At 41.0% G+C, this 20,704-nt stretch overlaps 1 protein-coding gene across 3 annotated transcripts in view; it reads right to left on the bottom strand.

Annotated features, from left to right (window-relative positions):
- LOC147692313 (endothelial PAS domain-containing protein 1-like) overlaps window positions 1-20,704 on the bottom strand; it is a 595,714-nt gene that overhangs the window by 51,955 nt on the left and 523,055 nt on the right. For all 3 annotated transcript variants that reach the window (XM_086938561.1, XM_086938562.1, XM_086938563.1), the window contains one exon: window positions 6,523-6,640. In XM_086938561.1, the coding sequence (XP_086794687.1) occupies window positions 6,523-6,640 (118 nt within the window). The remainder of the gene's footprint in view (window positions 1-6,522; window positions 6,641-20,704) is intronic.

Below are 20,704 nucleotides of genomic sequence, written 5' to 3'. Positions count from 1 at the left end.
GGGCAGCAGCAGCAGGTAAGGAGCTGGGACTGACGAGCGCAGCCCTTAATGGAGCCATTGAGATGTAGACGGCGAGGGCTGGGATCACATGACCTGGCAGCACAAATGAGGGGGAGGAATTGTGGCTGCAATTTCCATGACCCACATCCTGCGTGGCGGTGCTGTGCCCCTGGCTTCTCATCAAGGCGCACCGGGGTGCCGCGGTGCGCACTTTGGGAACCACTGCAATATGCGCTTGCAAAAAAATGTATATTGGAAGTATAAAATGAAATTTAAAACTCAGAATTCAAGAACACAAACACTCCATCAAAAACCAGGACATCAGATCACTTATACATCAACATAGCAAAGAAAAGCATATCATGCAGAAAGATATCAGGTTCCATGGCATTCAAAGGATTATTCCCAGGACTAGAGGAGAGGATTGGGAGCTAATGATCAGACAACAAGAAGCTAAATGGATAAATAGGTGCAGAGCGGTTGCTCTAGGGTTGAATAGTGACACGGAACTCCATCACTTCTTAGAATAATACCCTTGGGAAGAGGAGGTATAGGAACGCCGTGATTTTTTCCGTCAGGAATTGGCACTTTTTACTATATCCTTCTATCACATCTTAGTTTGGAGCTTTAATTGGATGAATGTTTGATGAATATGGCATAAGGAAAACTATAGATATTCGTTTAGCAGTGACAGTCACTTCTGAACACTAGACGGATTGTGGGTTATAGGAGAAAGAAGTTGGTGAGAAATAAGATGGATTCCGTGCAATAATAAGACCAGAATTGGGGTCACTTTATGTGGGTATTCTTGGTACACCTAGGGATTATTTTGACATGTTATGCATAAAAGAGGGACACAAAATGATAGGTGGCAGAGAGGTAACAATAGATTGCTGAGTTGTGAACTGCGGACCACAAGGATTATAGTCATGGTTACATGTCTGCGTGTTTAGCTTCAAATATTTTTGTAACATGAGTGATTTGGAATTATTGAATTATCACGCAAACAGGAGATACGTAAATGACAGGTGTCTGAGAGGTTAATGAATGTTGTATAGCAACGGACTGCGCATTTTAAGGAGTTTAGTTAATCCTGTAGGTAGGCATTAATAGCTTGATAAGATTGTAATATGCAAGAGTTGTACTTTCATATGAGTGGATTAGGTTTGCGTAAGCGAAGATCAGGATAAAAGGAGTACGCCATCTTAATATTTCAGGTTGTCACAGGGTATGGCCTGGTTGACACGGGGTATGGCCTGATACTCTAGGATTTGCAATATGAAAATGTGAGAGAGGCAATGTAATAGGATCATTATACAATTGATTGATCACAGGGCATGGCCCGATACACTTGGATGTATAATACAGATTAAGTCAGAGAGGGAATGTAATATGGTCATAATATAACCGATTGACCAACTTTAGAAAAAGTTAATTTTTGTGTTGACATAACCAGTTTATATAGGGTTAGTAGACAATATGACAGAAGAATATTCAGTTTTGAAACAGGATGTTAAGCTTGCGATATACGAATACGGAGAGCGGATTGAAAAGGATACTATTATCCAATCATATTGTTTCTGGGAGTGGGAGAAATATAAACAGTGTTCTTTAGGCTGAAAGGGATTGGATGGGAATAGTAGAATTTCCTGTTAAAAACAGATTGTTAAGTTGCCCTACAGACGAACACGGATAGCGGATTATACAGGAAACCGCTATTTGTTCATAGATTGTCTGTGATTGGTAGAAATAAAAACGGTGTACATGAGGCCGAAGGAGATTGGATAATAGGGTTACCAGAGTGTTTCCGGTCTGTCGGGGTACGGAAACAACAGGAAAAGAGGCAGCGGATTGCATAGAAAGCAGGCATCCTATCCTGTCGGGCTTGGGATTGAATCAATGGGGACGCGTGATTTCCGACTCTTTACGGGAGATGGTCTAATAGTCAAGATTCTTGACAGGAATACAGATAGCGGACCAGATTAGAGACAGGCAATCAAGTATGTAAATGACGGGGTTACAAACTCTCCGGCCGGATTGGTGGGTGTGATATTTAAATAGCGATAGTGTCGGGAAATTCGCATCACTGCGGATTTATCAGACCGACTGTCGATGCGGTGTTACTTTGAAGGCTGACTATAGCTTTGATGCAAGGTATGTTTTCTAGCAAGCATGTTACGAGGGGTAATTGGAGAGTGGGTATCTAATAGAAATGTAGCAAGTACACCTTTCCCAGATTGTCTATATTTTCTATATATGTATATTTTTTTATTATATATGTTTTTAGACTCAGATTTGGATCACGCATAAACACTGAGCAATATTTTGCGGTTGGAGACGATTCTAACGGATGGGCTAGAATAACCCAGACATAGGTGAGCATTTTGAAAAGGGGATTAATTAAATGAATTGGAATAGGAGATAATTTTGGTGATGTAATTGATATGCATTACACCTATTTTTTGTACTGGTTTTTGGCAGATCAGAAAACTATTGGAGACTGTGCAATATCATCTGAAAATACGAGGTTAAGATAGAATTACGTTTGATCATTTGAGATGAGAGGCCTTACTTTTAGATGTTTGAGAGAGGGAGGTAATGCGGGGAGGATTAAATAATAAATGAGTTTTCAGTGATGTGAAATTGTGTTTTCACACAATATTCGGAAAGGAAGGCAATTTTGCCACCTAGAAAGAATCACAGAACAAGTTACAGTATTCCCCACATATTTCGATTGTTTACAATACAGGAGGTACGCTTAATAAATCTTTTTAGTTATTGAGAGTGATGTCCTAAGGTGCAGGGGATAAATGTAGGAGCAGCAGGGTGCTAGGCATCAATATGCGTTTACACTGTAGGAGGAATGTTCAATGAACAGCTCAGTCATTGAGATGGGTGTATCAAGTACAGGGGTTTGAAACAATAACAGGACAGATGATAATCAATATGCCTGATTAGAACACAAAGCCAAAATGTGGTGGGAGAAGTTGATCGGATATAGGGTGTATAATAATGGGGGTTCTGTTTTGCCATTTTTGAGTGTATTATTTAAGCTTAGAGTGCTTAATGTTGTATGTAGGTATTTCTTTCCAAGATTGCAGAGTGTTAAATAGGCAGGTTTTTACGCATTATTGTTAGATTAATTAATATTGGCCCAAACTTATATAATTTTGTAGGAATATTATTGTTAACATTTCCTATGGATTGGATTGTGATATCATGTTTTCTTACTTTAGAGCCCTGATGATGTCCCAAGGGGGACGAAACTCGTAGGCTGTACAATTCAATACTGTTTTGTTTGATTTTGGATTACGAAACATTTGAACATTTTGGAAATAATTCTGGCCAATAAAGAACTAGAACAGGAAGCTGGCATCGGGATTTCTTTATTCGAACTACAATATTTGTTGTTGATTGATGTGATGAACACGCTTCTTTTTTAATATTTATATCTAGAAAATCTGTTCACAATTGTAACAAAGAAGGATATATATAACTGTAACTTGTGGTTGCCCTGTGTATTTGTATTATCTTGTACCCCTTTTTATTCATGAAATTCGATTAATATAAAATTCAACTTTTGAATATACACACCGTGTGGTCAATCATTCTTTGATAATTTGTTTATATGTAAATAATTGAAATTTGGTTTTGGTAATTTGAATTGCAAACTACTTTGATAGAGCTTGCTAACATTGAATGCAGTAATTACACAAATATTTAATCCAACAAATCCCTTGTAGGCTCATTTACCCGCCAATATTTGTTTACCTAAGCCGTCAAGGGTTAATTGGGTTTCCCATTTACTTTTAATAATCTTACAATGCAGAGGCAATATTTATTGTTAATTATAATGATATTGTGATTGTTATTTGGTATTTGGGATATATTTCTTCAATCTGTATGCAGAATATAAATATTTGAATTATTCCTCTTTATCAGTTTTTAACGTCTTTATTTCGAATATTCTTCATAAAAGACAAAATATTTACATACATATGAATAATAACAATATTACATAATCAATGACATTATATGAAAATTAAGCGTAAAGAACAATAGAACAAAAAGAATTAAGAATTGATTAAAACCTGAATTAAATATGTGCATAAAGACGACAAGAGAAGATTATTATTGAACAAATGCATATAAAAAGACACAACATCAATACTGGTCGGAGACACAATCTAGTAAAGTAACGTACTATATGGGTTTTTCATGACGGTATGTTACAAACTGTCTTAGACCTTAATAACCAAGCCCATCCAAGGAATTTGGCCAATCCAATGGAAAGACATTCAGAGGTGTTAGTTCTTAGAATGAGCAAGGCTTCACTGCTCGACCGGGTCTTTAATCTATAGCATATAGGCTTTAGCCACTTGTGGCGTGGTTCACGGTAAGCATTACAAACAAACAAGAAATGACCTATTGTTTCTTTATGGTCAGTACAACATGGACAAAGTGAAGTCGCCGGCTTCTGCCAACCACTGGTGAAGGCCCGTAATGGCAATGTACCTAGACGGAACTGAAAGTAAAGTTTCCTATCTAAGGTTTTGACAATTACATCCCAAAAGCACTCGGTATGAGGGACTATTTTATGTAGCAGAAACAGACCGGTCAGGTTCGGTTTCTCTGAAAGAGCAACGTGTTCATCTTTAACCATAGACCAGAAGAGAGATTTAAAATCTTTCTTAGAGGGAAAGATGTGAGAGCCCGGCTCAAACCACAACTGGGGGAGGCCGATTCCGATAAGAGTGTTTCTAATTGACTTAAACCATGGAATTTCACCTGCCCCCTGTTGTGATCTAACATCCTGAAGCTCTTGGGCAAACATGGCAAGTTCCGGTGTGGACCATATGCGTCTCCATAACGCCACCATCCTGTACTGGGCCTGATGTTTAATTGAATGGAACCCCATATCCATCAATAGTGGTAGAGCGGGTGTTGATGGAGGAAGACTGACTAGGTTTCGGAAAAATTTGTTCTGTATCCTATCAAGGACAGCCAGGTCCACACAACCCCATATATCAGCCCCGTATAATATGGCAGAGCTGATTTTTGCACTATATATTTTAAGAGCAGGCAATACCCTTTTGGTCAGAGAACTCCGCTGCTCCTTCCTCTTTATATGTCTTCGTACAGAACGGAAATAGGACTAAATCAAACACATTCTAGAAAATCAATGAGTTGCATTGGTAGCTTATCATCTCCCATATGTTTAATCTGTTTGTTTTGATGTGACTGGTTTTTTTTGCCAACAGGTCGGTTTTGTAGTCAAACCCTGTGACTCATGACACAACCTCGATCATTCACCCAGGCATGTTTTTACAACATCTGGTGCTGAATCTGGATGCTTGATGTCCCTTACAGGCAGCCAGTTCCTCATTAAATATTGATATAAGGGGGAAATATTTCTGGAGTGAAAACCCAAAATAAGTAATATGTGCAATATTTTATCAAGGTTTGTGTCACCCTTGTGCCACGCAAGGGCGACGCAAAACCTAAATGAGATTTATCAAGCCACGCAAGGCCACCTTGCGTGGTCCTGACTAACTTGATAAATCTAGAGTAAAGCAAAGCAGCACAAATCGCTGCCTTGTGTTACTCTGCTGCAGAGAAGCGTTCAATGGGTGGAGCCTGGGTGTTCCCACACAACCACCCATGGATTCTGACACATTCCCTGATTTACCAACATTGGTAGACCTGAGAATGCATCAGAATGCTAAGCCTTCCCACCAGAGGTGCAACAAGGCAAAATATCTTTACTTCTCCCCCTTGTTTCCTCTGTCTAACAATCAGAAAGAGGAAAATGCCTCTGAGTATTGTTTTTGTGCAGGAAGGTACCCCTACCTGCGCACAAACAATCTTGCCTGCAACGGGCACTAAGCAGCCAAAAGTGCACCAGTGCTAGGAAAGAACTGCTGTGAACCATATAATGGTAAATAGGGCACATTCCTGCCTTTTCCCTTTCATACAGCGCGGCCAGGTGACTTGCTGCTTTGCGTTGCATGTCCTTTGATAAATATGGCCCTCGGTTTGCCAATTACCACTACTGTATCGTCACACCATTTTACGACATCTTTTAGAACATGTCCCTTTTGCTTGTATTTAACAAATGTGATGTAGTGGCTTTGTTAATAGCAGCCCTTTGATTTAGTGCCACATTAATATAATGGCATGATGATTAGTGACATCCAAAACACAGTAAATCCTGCGTGTGCCACACAGTGGTTCCAATAACCTTCATCATTGGCCCAATCCTGGGATCTTCTATCTATTTAACAACAACAAACAATACTGTAAGTTGAACTCAGAAACACAAGCATCACCTCTTTTCCACAGAACCTCGAAGCAGTACACCAAAGTAGAAACCAATGCCTGCCACCTAGGGCGAGGAGGTGATTACGAAGGATAGTATGCAGGGATGTCCTGTCACTCATAAGTGTGAGTAAAGTAAAGTGCAGATATAGGGGGGTTTGGGGCATTTCTGAAAGGAGAGAAGCTGGCTACTTCATGACTTACCTCAAAGGCCTGTGATTGTTCAGGAAGTTCCAAGTCCAGCTTCCGTTTCAGGCTGATGGAACAGTGCTGTGCAGAAGAGACCTCTTCCCTCCGTCTTGACTCCCCCATGTTTTCAATTCTGTTTTATAAATCAGAGACAGAATTGTGAATACATGCATTTACGCCATTTTAAAAAGTGATTTGTAACCAAGATTTGTAGATTGCTCAAAGCTAAGCACTTGCTGCCCAGCTGGAATTCTTAAGCACTTATTGTATGAACTTGTTTTGTATTTACTGTGGTGCACCGTAAAGTTGTACATGTATTTTTATTTTTGACATTTATAAGACGCAACATTCTTCAAAAGCCTCAACCAGCATACTGACGTTTTAGGCCATAGTGTTGGCTGCAAATGCATGAATCAGTCTCCTTAACTGGTAATTATACCCTAGGAGAATGTCATTCTATATGCAATTTGTCCTTGGCTCCCACCCTACAAGGGTCAGTCCAAACTGAAATTCACGGCAATGTCCAGTCTAAACAGGAACAAAATCAAACCCTAAGTGTCGAACCTTTTGGGGCTTATTAGTGAGGTGAAAAGGAAGTACCTGGGCATAGTGAACTAGATACTAAATGGGGGCAGGGATGTCTATAAAATAAAAATATTCCCTAGAAAGCTGTTACCTCTGAAATTTGATGGGACTGGAGCATTGTCAATTATGTTTTCAGCCTACAAAGATTGTATGTTCTTAGAGAACTCAACACGCATGTTGGAAATTCGAGGACTAGAAGCCCTTTCCGATTTTACAACTCTCTGCGTCTTCTCATCATTTTTGTTGTGCTTTGTTCTTTAATAGCCCTCAGGGGTTTGATCAGGAGTGGGAATTGAATTTTATAAAGGGCCAGCAACGTATCTTTATGAAGTGGTGGAATCACCTCATGTAAATGAATGTGGAAGAGATAGTTTGAGTATGACGTCAGGTCAACGACCAACCACCTAATCTTAGATTACTGTTTTTTTATAGTTTGTTGCTAAGAAGGACCTTTAACAGAAATCTCACAACATTTCTCATCACAGTATCACCACTTTCCAGAAAACTCAGGAACATTCATTTTCAAACCCTAGGCAATAGGACAGTTTGCCATCTTGGCTCTCATTACCTAGGAAAAATGCAATCTTTGAGACCATTTGTTGAAATTCTGTACCCTCTTGTAGAGCCGCAGCGAGGTAGGTACCTGTAAAGGCCATATTGTAGCACCAGCCATCTTCTATGGTTATGTATTTTACTGAAGTGCTACTGAAGCACTACGCCTGTTAAACTACCACGCAACGCATTAAATCCCTTTACTGCTCATTGCTCTCCCTTCCATTTCCAGTTCCACCCATACACTTCTGCTGCAGGTCAATTTCAGTTTACCCATAGGAAACCCTGATGAATATGTGAAAAGAAGCCCTGACATCGAGTAATTACCTCAATTTACTCTACATCATTAAAAGCCCCGTAGATAATATATGGCACTCATTAGATTTTTGTCTAATGCATGGGTTAAACTATCTCAACCAGCCATCCCTTCAATTTTCACGGTATGGCCGTTGTCCAATCTGTGCCTCACCTTCAAGAGAATACAGTTAGCAAGCGTCCTTTATTGAAACCCATCACTGCACACTTAGGGCCTTATTTACAAGGAATTAACACAGCACGGCATTCCCTTTGTTTTCGCCTGCACTGGCGCACATTTAGCTGCCATGCGCCGATGCAGACACCAGTGCACCATTGTGCAAGGGTGGCTGCGTCACTGGGATGATTGGTTTCTGCAGGAAGGGACACCTACCTGCACAAAAACTACCACAATAGGTGATTTTCTCTTCCTATGTGTGCTGCAGAATGCAACGCATAGAAAGGGGACAACCACGTGGAGAAATGAAAACATTTCTCCATGTTGCCCCTCCTTATGCCTCCCCTTGGGGGCGTAGCATTCTGAAGCATTTCCAGGTTTACGATTTCTCATAAATCTGGATATGCGGCAGAATCCCTGGGTGCTGTGGGGGATCACCCACAGCAACACCCATGACGCGACCCTTTCAAGCAAAGTGTTGCTTGTAAATACGGGGCAGCAGGTTGTGCCACCGGTGCATCGCAAAAGTGAAACACCAGCGGCACAAGGGGCTTGTAAATACGCCCCTTAATGTATACCTTACAAGGGCTGCCACGTTTTGAGTGTGACCATGTGTGACCGTTCTATGTTTTGGGTGTGCTGAACGTGTGACAGTTAAATGTCATATGCGATACTTTGAGCAGCGCTGTATTATAAGTAGAACAACATATAAGAAAGAGTCATTTTTTGTGTGCAATCTAGTAGTTTCGAAACAGCCCTGAAACGATCCAGAATGCAAAATAACGTTACCTATTACTCTGGGATTGGCTCAAGGAATTGGTCTCGCAAATCTCTTCCCTGTTAAATCATTCCCTCATACAAACGGTAATTGATATTTTTGTATATTTCCTATTCAGTTTGTTTATGCCAAATGTAGGACACCCGAAATAGATTTATCATCAGCAAAAGTATCGGGATCTGTTACATTGTTAAATGACTTCTCAGGACTGGGACATCCATTTCTCAGTGACGTCATTTGTCAATGCATAATTACTGACAACATATGTCAATACAAAGTCAAAAGCAATTATTTTCTTGCCCTCAGAGGAAAGAAAGGTAGAGTGTACCCTTGTAAGATTGCAGCTTGCGAATTTGAGATTATGAATAGCTCTTCGCAATAAATTCTCAGGCTACTGAGCTACCTTTTCATAAATCTTTATTATGGCATCACATCTTTCAAACAAAATATAATCTCTCCAAATCTGACTCAGCCAGCTTGTTTTACAACACATCTCCTTGAAACCAGAACACTTATATTGAGAACGACTGTCTACAGAAAAAAAACGATGTTGGCCTCCAAGGAATGTGTTTTGAAATCTTGTGTGCCTATTCAAGACTAATTGCTATTTTGGCCAGGAATCAAAAAATTGTTGCTAGGAGACCCCATATTACGATTGATACCAGCCAGTCCTGACATTTTTGCCAACACTTTGCATTCTGGGACTTGTAGTTATGCCTTTCTCATAATAAGCTTCCCAGCCTCAACATGCAAGTGGAGTTAGCTCAAAATTCAGGACTGTTTGAGTCCCACATCTACTTATGGAAACAAGCAAATGTTCTCACAGTTCTATTGCAAAAGATGTTATAGCAATCGTGCATGCTTAACATTGAATACAGCATGTTTGACAAAGCAAGGGTGTGCACAGGGTACATATTACTTGTTCAGTTACGGACATCGACAATGTAAAGAACAGTAAGGTCTTTAATTGTTTTTCTTGTTGCAATTTTATATAGCGCGGACGTGGTCTGAAGGCATCAGAGCGCTTTACAACAGTAGCATAATACAAGGGTACAGCAAGTTACGGTTACAATAATTACGTTCAGACATTTGCATCGGTAGCTGCCACCAGGACAAATGCAGCCATTGGACAATGGATATACAAGGTTCAAGCATCCATTAGGATGGTGGGGACACACAGTGAAGGTAGTTTGTCTCCGGGATAGAGTACTTGGTTATGGCTGAGGGTGAATTAACCCAGTTGTGTTTCAAACAGGAGGAGCCTGAGCTCCTTTTTGAAGGTGGCTATGCAGGTTTTTAGGCGAAGGGGTGGAGGTAAGGAATTCCAGATTCTTGTGGTGCTACCATAGAATGACTGGCTTATGTACCGTACTCGACTGAAGGTGGGTGGTTCCAGGAGCAGCGACTGGGCATTTCTGAAACTCTCATTTGCTCCTGAGATTGACAGCTTCTCACTTAGACAGGAGGATAAAGAAGAGTGCAGCACTCTGTAGGTAATGCAGGCAGATTAAAATTGGGCTCAAGATTCAATGGGAAGCCATTACAGGGTAAGCAAATGTAAGCAAATGTGGTCACATTTTTTGAGACCTAACACAAAGCTCTCGCGCTGCTGCATGTAGTATTGCTCTAAGTGGGCCTAGATGAACTTTGGGAAAGCCTGAGAGAAGGACAATTCCTTAACCCCTTCAATGCTGATGACGGCCCCCAGCTGTCATGCACTACGGTGGGCGTGTGCTGATGACGGCTGGGGGCAGTCATAAACCCGCCCACTTCAAAAAACGCCGCACAGGCGCTGAATCGCGGCCGCGCCCAAGGGGTTAATCTAGTCTGGAGAGAACGAGAGACTGCACCACTGTTTTGAGGTCTTGTTCCGGGATCAATTGTCTGATGCCCCATAGCTGCCTGAATTGGTGTTGTGCACTTTTGGCCATGGCTGTGATGTGGCAGTGGAGTTTTAGATGCTTCTCAAAGGTGATTCCAAGGGATCTAGCACTCTGGACAATGGCAAGGCAGCCGCCCAAGGCAGGAAAGTTGGCCATCTATTTCTGTACTGGTGTTTTTGCTTTTGGAGTTGAGATCAAAAGAAATTCAGTTTTAGTTCGGTTGAGTTTTAGATGATGGTTAGAATCCAGTTTTGAATCTTTCGGAGCGTGATTGAAAGGAGGGCTAGGTCTTCAGAGGAAGAGATTTTCATGTATATTTGAGTGTCGTCAGCATGGAGGTGGAAGAGAATCCCAATGTTTCTCAGAATCACACATAGTGGTTTTAGGTAAGGGTTAAAGAGGGTTGTGGTGAAGATTGAGCTTTAAGGAACCCCTTGATGAACATTGACTGGTCTCAAAAACAAGCTGCCCATTTTCAAAATTTGAGAGCGGTTGGTTAGATAAGAAGTGAACCATGTGAGGACTGTGCCTATCCAGCCCATGTGTTGTTCAGGAGTGCGAAGATGGTCCAGATCGTTGACAATGTAGAATGCAGCAGACAAGACTAGGAGGACCAGGAGGCAGGAGTTCCCCGGAGTTGAGGATTCTAAGGGAGTCGTCGACTATTTGTAGGATCGCAGTTTCTGTACTGTGGCCCTGGCGGAAACCTGATTGGAGACAGTCTAGGAGTTGTGATGAAAACAATGTACTGTTATCACTTCAAATGCCTTAAAACACGATTTTTCAAATAATGCAAGCATGCTTTTAGTTCTCAAGTTTGCAAAGGTCCAAGCTCTTTTCCAATAATTGAAACAGACTTGTTAGCAGTTCAAAAGTGCATTTAACTCGTATTACATTTTCAGGGTTTTCATTTTGCATGACCAGCATCTTGGAATTCTTTCTCCGATTCAACGTTCGTTCCTGAAAGTCACCTTTTACAGTAAACAGGAGTGGAAGTGAAGTAAGGTGGGTTCTCAACATCGCATGCACATTAGTTAACTACAGGGAGAATGGACCGACACTCGAAAGGGGGTGAGGCCCGGCCTAAGCTCAACAGCTTTGCTGGGGTCTACAACTTTGTCCTCATTGGACATGGGTAGACTCTGAGTTGCATACACTGCAGAAGGTGAGTTCTGATCATTACGAGGCACAGCAGGTGCAATTCTATAGATTGTCTGACAGCGCTGGAGGCGCTAGGCCAGGGGTCTCTAACTCATAGCTCTGGAGCTTCTACTTATGCACCAGTACCCTGAAAGTAGCTTCATGAAGTGCACCCCAGCACAGTACTTAATGTAGAGGGTCTAAACATATTGAAGGAGGTAGTGCTACATATCTCCGTATTCTTGGAGGGACCTCCAGTCAAACCAAACACATTCTGCCAGAGTGCAGATTGTGCAGCATGACCACCTGTCTCCACTCTCAATTTAACAAAGTAATGTGTAAAGTTGTCACTTTGTAAGCCCCTCACTATTAGTTGTATAATGCATGTGAGAAATGGGTCAGAAATGAAGTTCCAGCAATAGCCAGCCTTGAGTAGCCACATACAGTGTGGGACTGCCAGAGACACAGTGGAAGTGTGTGAGAACCATTATGTTAGCAACCCTGTATCCAAGAAGAGAAAAGGCTGGGGACATGTAATGAATGAACTTGTTTGTTTCAAACAGTGGGAGTGATCTGTGCATGTATGTATGTGCATTTAGTTTAAATGTGTATGCATATATGTGCATCTATGTATGTCTGGCTTTGTGTCCCTCCTTGAAAGAAGTTGTCTCTTCCTTAAATCCTTTCCTGGTGTCATCCTTGGTGCCTGGTGACATCCTTGAACTAATCATGTCATAATGACAGTTATCATGGCCAGACTGTGAGTATGCTTGGCACAGTTGTGGCCATCTAACACATAATCATGCCCATCCCTGGAATAATAATAATGCCCGTGGCTGACATGATGTGGTAATTATGTTGGATAGCAATGGCACAATGGTGGCCCTGACATAGTCAAGTCAAGTCAAGTCAATAGCACTTTATTTCGATTAATAAAAATCATAAAAGCGGTCACAGAATTATATTACACACAAAAGTATTAAAAACATTAAAATATTGTCATAATTGTTACACAGTATTATATATATAACATATAAAAAATACATAAAATCAAGTCTTGTTAATGAGCATATCCAAGGGTTAAAATTCTCAAAATTCATTAGCAAAGGGATATAATCAATTCATTGGCAGAGGGATATAATCAGTTCTCCAGGGGCCTAAACGCCACTCTCTTATTCTTATTACGTACAGCAGCCACCAGGAAGCTAGCAACCCCAAACATCACCTTCGGAGTGCTTAACATTTGTAAAAACATCAGTGCTGGTTTAACCTGAGTAAATCCTGCTTCTCTTAGTACTGGCACTAGATATTGCTTCCTGATATCCGAAAAATGCTGACAAAACATAATAAAGTGCAAAAGGGTTTGTGGAGAGACATTGTCACAGCTACAGGGAGGTGTAAGGTCCGGTTTCCCCCACACACATGAAATGCCCAAAGTATACTGAACAATATTTAATCTAAATCTGATTAAGAGATGTCGGTGATGTGGAATTGATACAATTCTGAGGTATGGTTCTAAATGTGGAGTGGTTTTTAGAACATAATTTGATCTAACAAGAGGTTTATTCATTTCCACATATTCCCGCTCTTGCTCTACTATCCTCATAAAATTCATCTTTATCCACTTCAGATCACTTTTTTGCAACAAATGCGGGGAATGAAAAAGCTCTGGGCGCCCCAGTTTAGCAAAGACATCTCTAATGTAGCATAGCCAGGGTATTTTATGTGCTTTTTCGAGGGCCCTGACCATAGTGATGGACATACTGTAGGCATATTTGGCATTATGGTGGACATCCCTACCATGTAAAGTAAAACATGGGCAGACTCTGTCTATGTGATGCACTTGTGCTCAGGAAATCACAAGCTGACATTTAGAGACCGTGCATGAAATCAGCTTTTTTTCCAGAATAAGGCAACATCTTCATTAAGTATATTAACCCAAAATGTAAAGTTCATATCTTATAGAAACCATGTATTTTGAGAAACTGATATGCCGATGTTTAAAACAAAATTATTGAAAACACAAACTATATTTAAGTTGCTCTTCTAATGATAGTTCATACTGAGTTGTATTTATCCATTTTATCATTCCCTTGTGCCAGTGGGCACTTGCTCTCATGGCTGGTATTCCATTAGTCACGTAGAAGCATTTTATTATGATATAAAGTTGCTCTTTGAATTATAGTTCATACTGAATTGAGAGGATGTATAGTTTTTACAATTTCCTTTGTGCCAGTGGGGACTTGCTCTCTTGACTGGTATTTCAATAGTCATGTGGAAACATTTAACTATGATAAAGCTTTTCCGGACATTGCTGTTAGTAACCCTGTCTTATGTGCCGGGGTGGTTGGTGTTCTACTACATTATTGAATTTTAAATATCATCCACCAAAATATTGTATCCAGAATACATACAACTACAATATCACAAAGGTAAGTATATATAGGTAAATGTAGCTTTATTTATATTCTAAACTCTACATCTATTTACCTTGAAGATATAGGCAGTATATATTCAAGATATATAAATTTGGAGTTCTGAACAGTAAATCTATACTTACCTATATGTATGTACCTTGATGACATTGTGTTAGTCAATATTTTGGATACAATATTTTGGCGCCATTTAATATTGTGACATACACCTGGTTGGCCACTACTAGTAATGCTGCAGGGAGTAGTAACTATTGTAATTGTCTCTGATGTGGCCACAACTTTAACAATTGTCAAAGTTAATGTTAATGTTAATAAAATTTGTAAAGCGCACGAATACCCTCAGGCGTCTTGGCGCTAGCGGACCAAAAATTGCTGTGCTCAACTGTACTACTCCTGGAATAACCAAGTTTTAAGCTGTTTCCTGAATTCAAGATGATGGGTAATTTTTCTGAGATATAACGGGGGAGAGTTCCATTCTTTGATGGTATTAAAAGCTAAACTCCTCCCACCCCAATTCATCTTATGGATCCTGGCTGGCTGCATAAGGTAAGCATTAGCTGACCGCAGCACTCTGTTTGGGGAGTACCATCTAAACAAGTTCTCTAAGAACTTAGGTCCTTCTCTATGTAGTGCCTTATGTGCAATGCAGAGAGTTTTAAATTTTATCCGCTGGCAGACGGGCAGCCAGTGGAGTTTTCTTAATTCTGCTCTTACCGATTGAAATTTTGGAATATCCAGGATCAGACTTGCCGCCGCATTTTGTACTGCCTGCAACTTCCTAAGAGGGGCAGACTGAACCTTAATGTACAAACTATTACAGTAATCAAGTTTGGACAAAACTAAGGCAGTCACCACTGATTTTGTGCAGGATTTAGGAATGAATGGCAAAACTTTCCTAATCGTCTTAATCATATAAAATGAAGAGAACACTACTTTAGAGACTTGGGTCTTAAAGTTCAACTCTACATCTATAATGACCCCAAGATTTTTTGCTTTATCAACAGGTGTAGGGGGAATGTCCAAGATTGTCCGGCCACCAGGCGGGAGACCAGGATGGAGAGAGATTTCTAAACATTATCACCTCCTTCTTACTCGAGTTCAACTTCAAGCAATGGGTGCTCATCCAGTAGCTAAGAGACAACATACAATTATAGAGGTTAAGCGAATGGTTAATGTCCTTATCCACTGTAGAAATCACCAGCTGAGGATCATCAGCATATGATGTTATATTAAAAAGCGTGGGGCTTAATGAGGAGCCCTGTGGGACCCCACATGGGAGAGAAAAAGGTGCCAACCTAAAATTCCCCAAGTGCACTGATTGAGTTCTTTCAGATAAGAAAGATTTCAGTAACGCCAGGGCTTTGCCACCAATTCCAATCTCTTTTAAACGGCGAACTAAAAGAGAATGATCCACTGTGTCAAATGCAGTGGATAGGTCCAGCAGCACCAAGGCCGCTGATCCCCCACTGTCCAATGACACACGTATTTTCACTGTGGTCTTAATCAGAGCAGACTCAGTGCTATGGTTCGGTCTAAAACCAAACTGGCTATGATCTAATACCTGATTATCCGCAATGAAAGTTGCCAGTTCGGCATTCTTGATCTTATCCATTATCTAGACTGGCAGGATACAAGCCTTCTTCCATATAGTGGGGAAAGATCCCTGATCTATCATCTGGTTAAATATTTTAGAGAGATGGGGACCAACAAAATTATTAATAGTTTTTAAAATTTTGGGAGGACAAGGATCTTCTGGGGAACCAGACTTAATCATGGTTATTAGTTCGCTGACTTGTGTGGGCGAAGTTAGCGCAAAGTTGAACCCCAGAGTATACTCAGTGGTATTGTTTAAAGATGTTTTATCCACTGCAGTTGATTGAGTGAACTGCTCATAAATATGCTCAACCTTGGATCTAAAAGAAAGGGCCAAGGCGTCACAAAATCCTTGACTAAAGGTAGTAGGGTCATCTCTTTGATCTGTAGTTAAAATTTTCGCTGTACGAAAAAGTTCTTTACTTGACCCACTAGCTTTTTCAATTTTGTAGTATAATAAAGAGTTTTTTCTTCAATCAACTTTTTCTTAAAAACTGAGATCATAGATTTATATCCATTTTTCTCTGTAAGTTCATATTTTTCCGTCAAATCCTTTCCTTTCTCCTACATGCTGGCTTATCTATCCTTAATGCTTCAGAAAACCAAGGGGCCGTGGGAATTCTCCTGTTTTTGTTAATCTGCATTTTGGGGGCCAATTTTGCAAAATTAGTTTCAAGCCAAAGGGTATATTTTGTAGCTGCCATGTCAGCATCATCCTCCACCTTCTCTTCACTATTGCCAAGCTCATTGACCAAAGTACTATGGTCATTTTTTTGCCAAGTCCTACTTATAGTATTTATGTTCTCATTATTTGAATTATTGGCATCTGAACGCTTATATTTAAATAAAATAACTTGGTGGTCCGACCAGATTACTGGAAAAGTAGTGACTTTAGAGATAGCTGGGTTATTAGTGAACAGGCCATCAAGAGTATGTCCTGTCATATGTGTAGCGCCCAAAATCAACTGACTAAGACCGTATTCTGCAGTAAGATCTAGCATTTCCTCCGTGTCTCTGTCTTCACTAGTTTCCAAATGAAGGTTCATATCTCCCAACACTGTAAAAGATTTTGAGTGGAGGCTGTACTCTAGCAAAGAGTGGATATTTACTAGGAACTTAGCTTTAGGACCTGGCGGACGGTATATCAGAAGGCCTTTAAAAGATTCTTGGGCGGAAAGAGTGATCTTAAAAAGCAATGCTTCACAGGCTGGTGTATCTATTTTTGAGCAGAAGGAACTTAGTTCGATTTTATGTATCACCGCAAGACCACCACTTCTTTTTAACTGCCTGTCTAGTCTATAATTACTATAACCTGGTGGGGTCGCAATATTGAAATCAAAGCTTGACGAATCATCACCCCAAGTCTCAGTCAAAACAAAAACATCAATTTTGTGATCTATAATAAGGTCTGCAATTTCATACTTATGTTTCACCAATGATCTAGCATTGATGAGTTCTAGTTGTGTTTAATTATTTGTGAGGTCCCGCGACCATGGGCTTTCTTGACAACTAAGAGGCATGACCTGCATCTCTGGTAGCAAGCTGTTGCAACCTGGGCATAAGGGGCACACCAGTTTTGTCAGATGACAACAGTCAAACTGATAACATTTATTATTCATTAGTGGACGTAGGTGCAGCAAGCTCTCACCAGAATATGTAGTCAGAGGAGTTTTATCTGGAGCGCATGGACCAGGGTTTTGGAAGTGAGTGCGTGGGGAGAAGCCTCAGAGTGAAACTATTGAGGTCCTTCCCTCCGTGCAAGCAGTATCAACCGTGACGGACAGGGGAAGCCTCCAGTTGAAATATAAGGTAGTGTGCCCTCAAAACATCATTTCTAATATTCCTTCTGTTTACAAAATATTTCAATAAAATCATTTTGAACTTTAAAAAAAATGAAACATTAAAACAGATTTAAAAACGAATTCATTCAGAGTGTGCAAATATGCAAGTGTACAAACAGGCAGAGTAGCAGCAGATACGTAAATTAAATGAGCAATAAAGCACCAGCCTATCGTAGCAGCAGTTATGAGGAAAGACAACAGCAGCAATTAGTTACGCTGCGTGGCCGTTCCAGCGTGGCCTTATATAGAGAAAATGTCAACAACTAGAATGTTGTTATTAGTAGCTCGGGACTATTTTCCTCCGTCAGAAGTAGCTCTTGTTATATAAAAGGTTGGAGACCCCTGCACTATGCTCTAATTAGGGATGAGTGTGTCCTGCCGAATTGTGGTATCAGGATTCTCTGCCTCTGACTGCCTCATTGTACATGCTGCGTAGACCTGCACTGCCACCAAGTAAACAGATCACTTGCCTTGCTCCTTGACCGCCGTCTCGTTTCATCCTCTACTGTTCCTGCTTGAAGCAGGAGGCACAAACAGGCTCCCCCAGCCAATCACAATGCTGCATTTTGTTCTGAGCACTGTGGTTCTGCGCTCAGACTGGGACTGTGGGCCTTTGCATGTTCCTCACCATGCTGTGCATTACAGCCTGGTGGGGAACATGCAAAGTGCGCATGACTGTTTGGCAGGGCCAAGACGTCTGGCCAAGCAGTCATGCCCACTTAATTGCCCACCACTCCTCGTCTTGCTGGCTGTGACACAGCCAAGCGCCGCCTGTAAACCAGAAATATAAAATGCTAAGAATATAGTGTTATTATAATTTTCTTTTTCTTTTATCCACTGCTCAAAATGCAGTTGGCGACCCTCCTCCTATTCCCACTGCCCTAACCTCCCCTCGACCCTGGCTTGGCATGATCACAGAGATGAAGCACCAACAATAAAGTGAATCAGACCAAGTCACTCTCTATGATCAGCACACCTCTGGCAAAGAATTTGTATCTACACACCGATTGACTGACTGGCACGCTGCAATTTGAGTGACAAAAAAAGTAATTGAAAGAGAGGTGGTAACAGTAACACATTTGTGTTCATTTAACACCTGATAAGAGACAATTTGGCAGGACTACCTAACTGCTGGCTTCAAATTGCACCCGGCAACCTCAATCTCATAACACCTTCCTGCATATTCTAATAGCTGTATGGAGCCTGCCTTCGGTTCAACTCACAGACCAGAAGAGTCAGTATTCTTGCCGTGCCCCTAGGCAAAGGGGAAATGCCAATATGCTTCTCATACTTACACAAGGAACTCTGCAGCAGCAGAAAAATAATGTAAAGATCTATTTCACTGGAACTGAAAGCCCGATCTGCAGTGAGCTCTAAGATCTGTGAGGAGGTACATTACCCCATTGTCTGTCATACTAAGAGTAGAACCTGTGATCTGCAAATCACACATATCAGCTTATGTGGTGCACTAACGTCCTGATAGATCCCATTAAAATTCACATTTGCAACATACAGACAGATCTTTGCAGAAAGTGAATTCATTTACGGATTCCACCAAAACACTATGGGTAGTGGAAGTGAGGTCATGCACTCTTTGGCTAGATTATGTCAAAGGAACTGATTTCATATCACCTTTGACCTGGCTGATGTCACAGGGCATCATAAGATGTTCTACATCACTGATGTGAAAGTAATTACCAGACCTTGATAAATTGCAAAGAGATGGTAAGGCAAATCAAACTGATTTCGTTACTAACCATGTCTTAAGTATTGTGTGTTCACAGCATTCCACAGAACACAGGCATCATAGATTCGATAGCAGTCTCTGAAATACTCATATTCACCACCGTATCTTTAGGTGGAGGTGTGGAGTCTTGTTGAGCTTTAGGGCATTTACTTCAATTGTCATATTGAGATGCCATTCGTCTTCTGCCTGAAAAAGACTGCTCTTTCAATGCCACCCCAGGGCGTTCCATTTCTGAGGCATTTGAGCTGTTAAAAACCTCACTCTGCTTCACTAATAACAAAAATGCGATTGTGAGTACTTATTCAGGAGTCCTAGGGCAAACAGTCAGATTATGTCAATCCAAGGCGTTTACCACTGGTGTCCTGATACTTAACCTAACTACTAATCCCAAAACTGAGCGCCAAGTACACTCATTTAGCACTTGACCATCAGGGAAGTGAAGTTGAGCAGTTCAAGGCTTACTCAGGTAAGTGGTGGTTACAGACTAAGATCTCAATAAACCAATATAGGTCAATACCTCTATGTCCAGCCACTGCTTATTTGTGAGAAAGAAACACTATTTTTCTAATCACATGCAATATAATACTGAACATAATCTTACAGAAGAAGAAAACTAAGTTGAGCATTACTAATACCAATCTGTGTTACTGTGGGACTCATTTTAGGCTGCTCACAAGGGTCAACTTTGTAAGATACTTTTTGTGTCACAATTTCCAATTGGCCTCATGGGTTCCCCTCTGTTACAAACGTGGGATGTAGGTAGTTCTTGGAGGCTAACCAGCGCTCCCCTTGCTGGTAGCATGAGTTTTGTTTCCCCTTTTGAGTTCTCTTAGGTTGCGCAGTACTTTCCATAGTCAATTCTATTGCGGAGTACTTGCAAGCAGCACCTGCGATTCTCTAGCGTTTCAGCTGGACTGCGCTACTCAATGTGGTGTGCACCGCACCTTCCACCGAGCACGTGCGGCAGGACTCCCACACTGGTTCAGCCTACTGGGGCATGAGTGGCATCTATGGCAAGGTGTTTCAGGTGAGCTGACTTACCACATTCAGCAACTGAGTGGGCTGTGGTGGAAGTGCAGTCTTCACAGCTCAGTGGATCTTGCGGCTTTAAATCTGCCTTGGGCCCGAACACAAAACCCATCACTAGATAGTTCCCACTCCTGAAGAGTGC

Source organism: Lissotriton vulgaris, chromosome 9 (genome assembly GCF_964263255.1).
Source record: "Lissotriton vulgaris chromosome 9, aLisVul1.2, whole genome shotgun sequence".
Taxonomy (NCBI): Eukaryota; Metazoa; Chordata; class Amphibia; order Caudata; family Salamandridae; genus Lissotriton; species Lissotriton vulgaris.
Note: the sequence above shows the minus strand (reverse complement) of the source record. Positions and strands in the feature narration are given on the sequence as shown.